Source organism: Aureococcus anophagefferens (genome assembly GCF_000186865.1).
Source record: "Aureococcus anophagefferens unplaced genomic scaffold AURANscaffold_3, whole genome shotgun sequence".
Classification (NCBI taxonomy): Eukaryota; class Pelagophyceae; order Pelagomonadales; family Pelagomonadaceae; genus Aureococcus; species Aureococcus anophagefferens.
Window position 1 is genome coordinate 2,882,564 of NW_008705563.1, and position 2,162 is coordinate 2,884,725.

Here is a 2,162-nt window from a genome sequence, read left to right on the forward strand (position 1 = left end):
AGACGCTGTTTAGCGACTCACACCCTCGAATTCAGCGGTACACAAAACCCTGCACAAAACCTCAATCCGGAACACAAAACCTCAACTTCGCATGTTTCCCGCTGTCGTCGGCGCCCCTTTATTGGCGATCCTTTAAGTTCGGCGCGAGCCCGTACTCCCCGGGCTGGGGCCCTAAAGGGGCCCCTAGGCAACGCGCGGTCTGGGCGTCTTTCGCTAAGTCCCCGGGCAGTCTCCGCCAGGTCCTCCGGCGTCTCCGGCGCGTCTCGGAAGTCGCGTCTTGGCCGCGTCTGGGGCGTCTCGGCCGCGTCTGGCGGCGTCTGGCCGGCGTCTGGGCCGGCGTCCCGCGTCTGGGCTGCGTCTCTCGCGCGTCTCTCGCGTCCCGCGGGTCTGGCTTCGGTCCCGGGGTCGTCTTTCGTGGTCGTGGGTTCGGTCCTGGGGTGGTCTCTGGCGTCTTTTTTTTCGCGTCCCGGCCGCGTCCCGCGTCTCCGGCGCGTCTCGGCCGCGTCCCGGGGCGTCTTGGCCGCGTCCTGCCGCGTCCCGGAACTCGCGTCTCCCGCGTCTCGGCCGCGTCTGCAAGACGCAACGTTGCCTAGGGGCCCCTCCCTAAACTAGAACGCGTCGAATTTCCCGCGGGCGACTTAAGCGTGCCTAGGGAGGCGACTAGCCGCAGACGGCTAGCCGCCAACTCAGTTCCGTTAGACTGCCCAGTCCTGGGCAGGCCTAGATCCCCGCCTTCCAGGTTCTAGCCCCTCGTTGAATGCGGATTTGAAATTCCTTGAATGTTTGGTCCCAAACAGACAGCATTCCTAGGTGAAGCTTTCTGCAGCGTCCTCAGCCATATCAATCTCAAGAAAATCCACCCGCCAACGCAGGATACCACCAATACCTCCGAATCCTCTACAAAACTGTGAGCCTTCCTGAGACCGATTTGTTACGAACTCCAATGAGGTACCAAATGTTTTGTAGTTGTTTGCGAACCACTCAACTAACGGCAACTTCTCAACAACTTCTAGCTCTACCCCGGAAATTGGATCATGAAAATACTGCTCGTTCGCTTGTTGCTCCTTGGAAAGGTGCAGAACTTTGTCCTCTCCGGCTGCATGATTTCGCAGCGTAATTCGGTCAACATCAAGATTCTCCCATACGACAAGTATCTCGACAGCTCCGAGTTCGAGCGCTCGCAGAGTGTCACTGACCATAAAGCAATATTTACCGGTGTCCTGAGATATTTCATCGAAATATTTTTGCAGCAACCTCTTTTCCTGAACTAGCTTCACTGATCCCAACGTTTCAGCCGACAACTCGATAGCCTGATTGAATCCAATTTCTCCCCCATAACTAACGTCGACTGTTTTGATAACGACACGCCTACGCTTTCACTTATTTGTCCTAGCTTTGTCAGATCAACACCGAGTTTGAGAAAACGCAAGGCGTTGGTCAAACATGTCTGAAGTCTGCAATTCACTCTTGAAGTCGGCCGATCCCGCGAGGACAAGTCCGGATACATTCGGCTTGTCAGCGGTGATGAACATTTGGACGGCAAGTTCTGAGACTTTGCGCACATAGTTATGACGCTTTTCCATGCGCAGACGCGCAAATCTAAGCGCAGACTGGCCTCCACGCCCATGCCTAACAATAATAAGTGCATAACGCTCCACTCTGGACGCGAACTCACTTTTTAGGTAAATCAACTGAAAACTTGTGAAGCACCTCTCTATTGTTACCTTGAAGAGTGCCTGAAGGGTAAATAGACATTCACATAGGTCTGTTTCAATTGCCGCATGCGCACCATAAAGAGAACCATTTCCATCCATCACAATGAAGCCGAACTTTTCGTCGTCTTCTAATAGCTCATCGAGAGCCTCCGTATGAAACTTGTTATCGCACAAATATAAGGATGTATTTATGGGCTTGAACCTGGTTGCATGGATGTTTGCGAATGCGTTGGCAAGGCGGTGCGCCGGGTTCACGGTTCGAAGTCGATATTCACACGTCGCTCTTTCCCCTCATCAGTCATTATAGTCCCACAATAAACAACAAGCCCATGGGGTGGGACGCGCGAGTAAAGTTTTAACCGTTGTTGTGTGCCTGTTGCAGAAAGTATGGGAAAAAAATATGGAACGCATCTCACTTGTGATGGCACCGAGCACAGAAAGTCTATT

The 2,162-nt window shown here is 53.4% G+C and overlaps 1 protein-coding gene across 1 annotated transcript; it reads right to left on the reverse strand.

Moving 5' to 3' along the window:
• Window positions 1–619: 619 nt before the first annotated feature.
• On the reverse strand, window positions 620–2,162 carry AURANDRAFT_36435 (hypothetical protein; the record flags this gene model as incomplete). The annotated part of the gene is made up of 6 exons (XM_009035605.1): window positions 620–1,368; window positions 1,426–1,629; window positions 1,676–1,736; window positions 1,790–1,917; window positions 1,971–2,088; window positions 2,132–2,162. 5 exons carry the CDS (start codon window positions 2,015–2,017, stop codon window positions 807–809), a joined length of 1,002 nt encoding a protein of 333 aa, XP_009033853.1.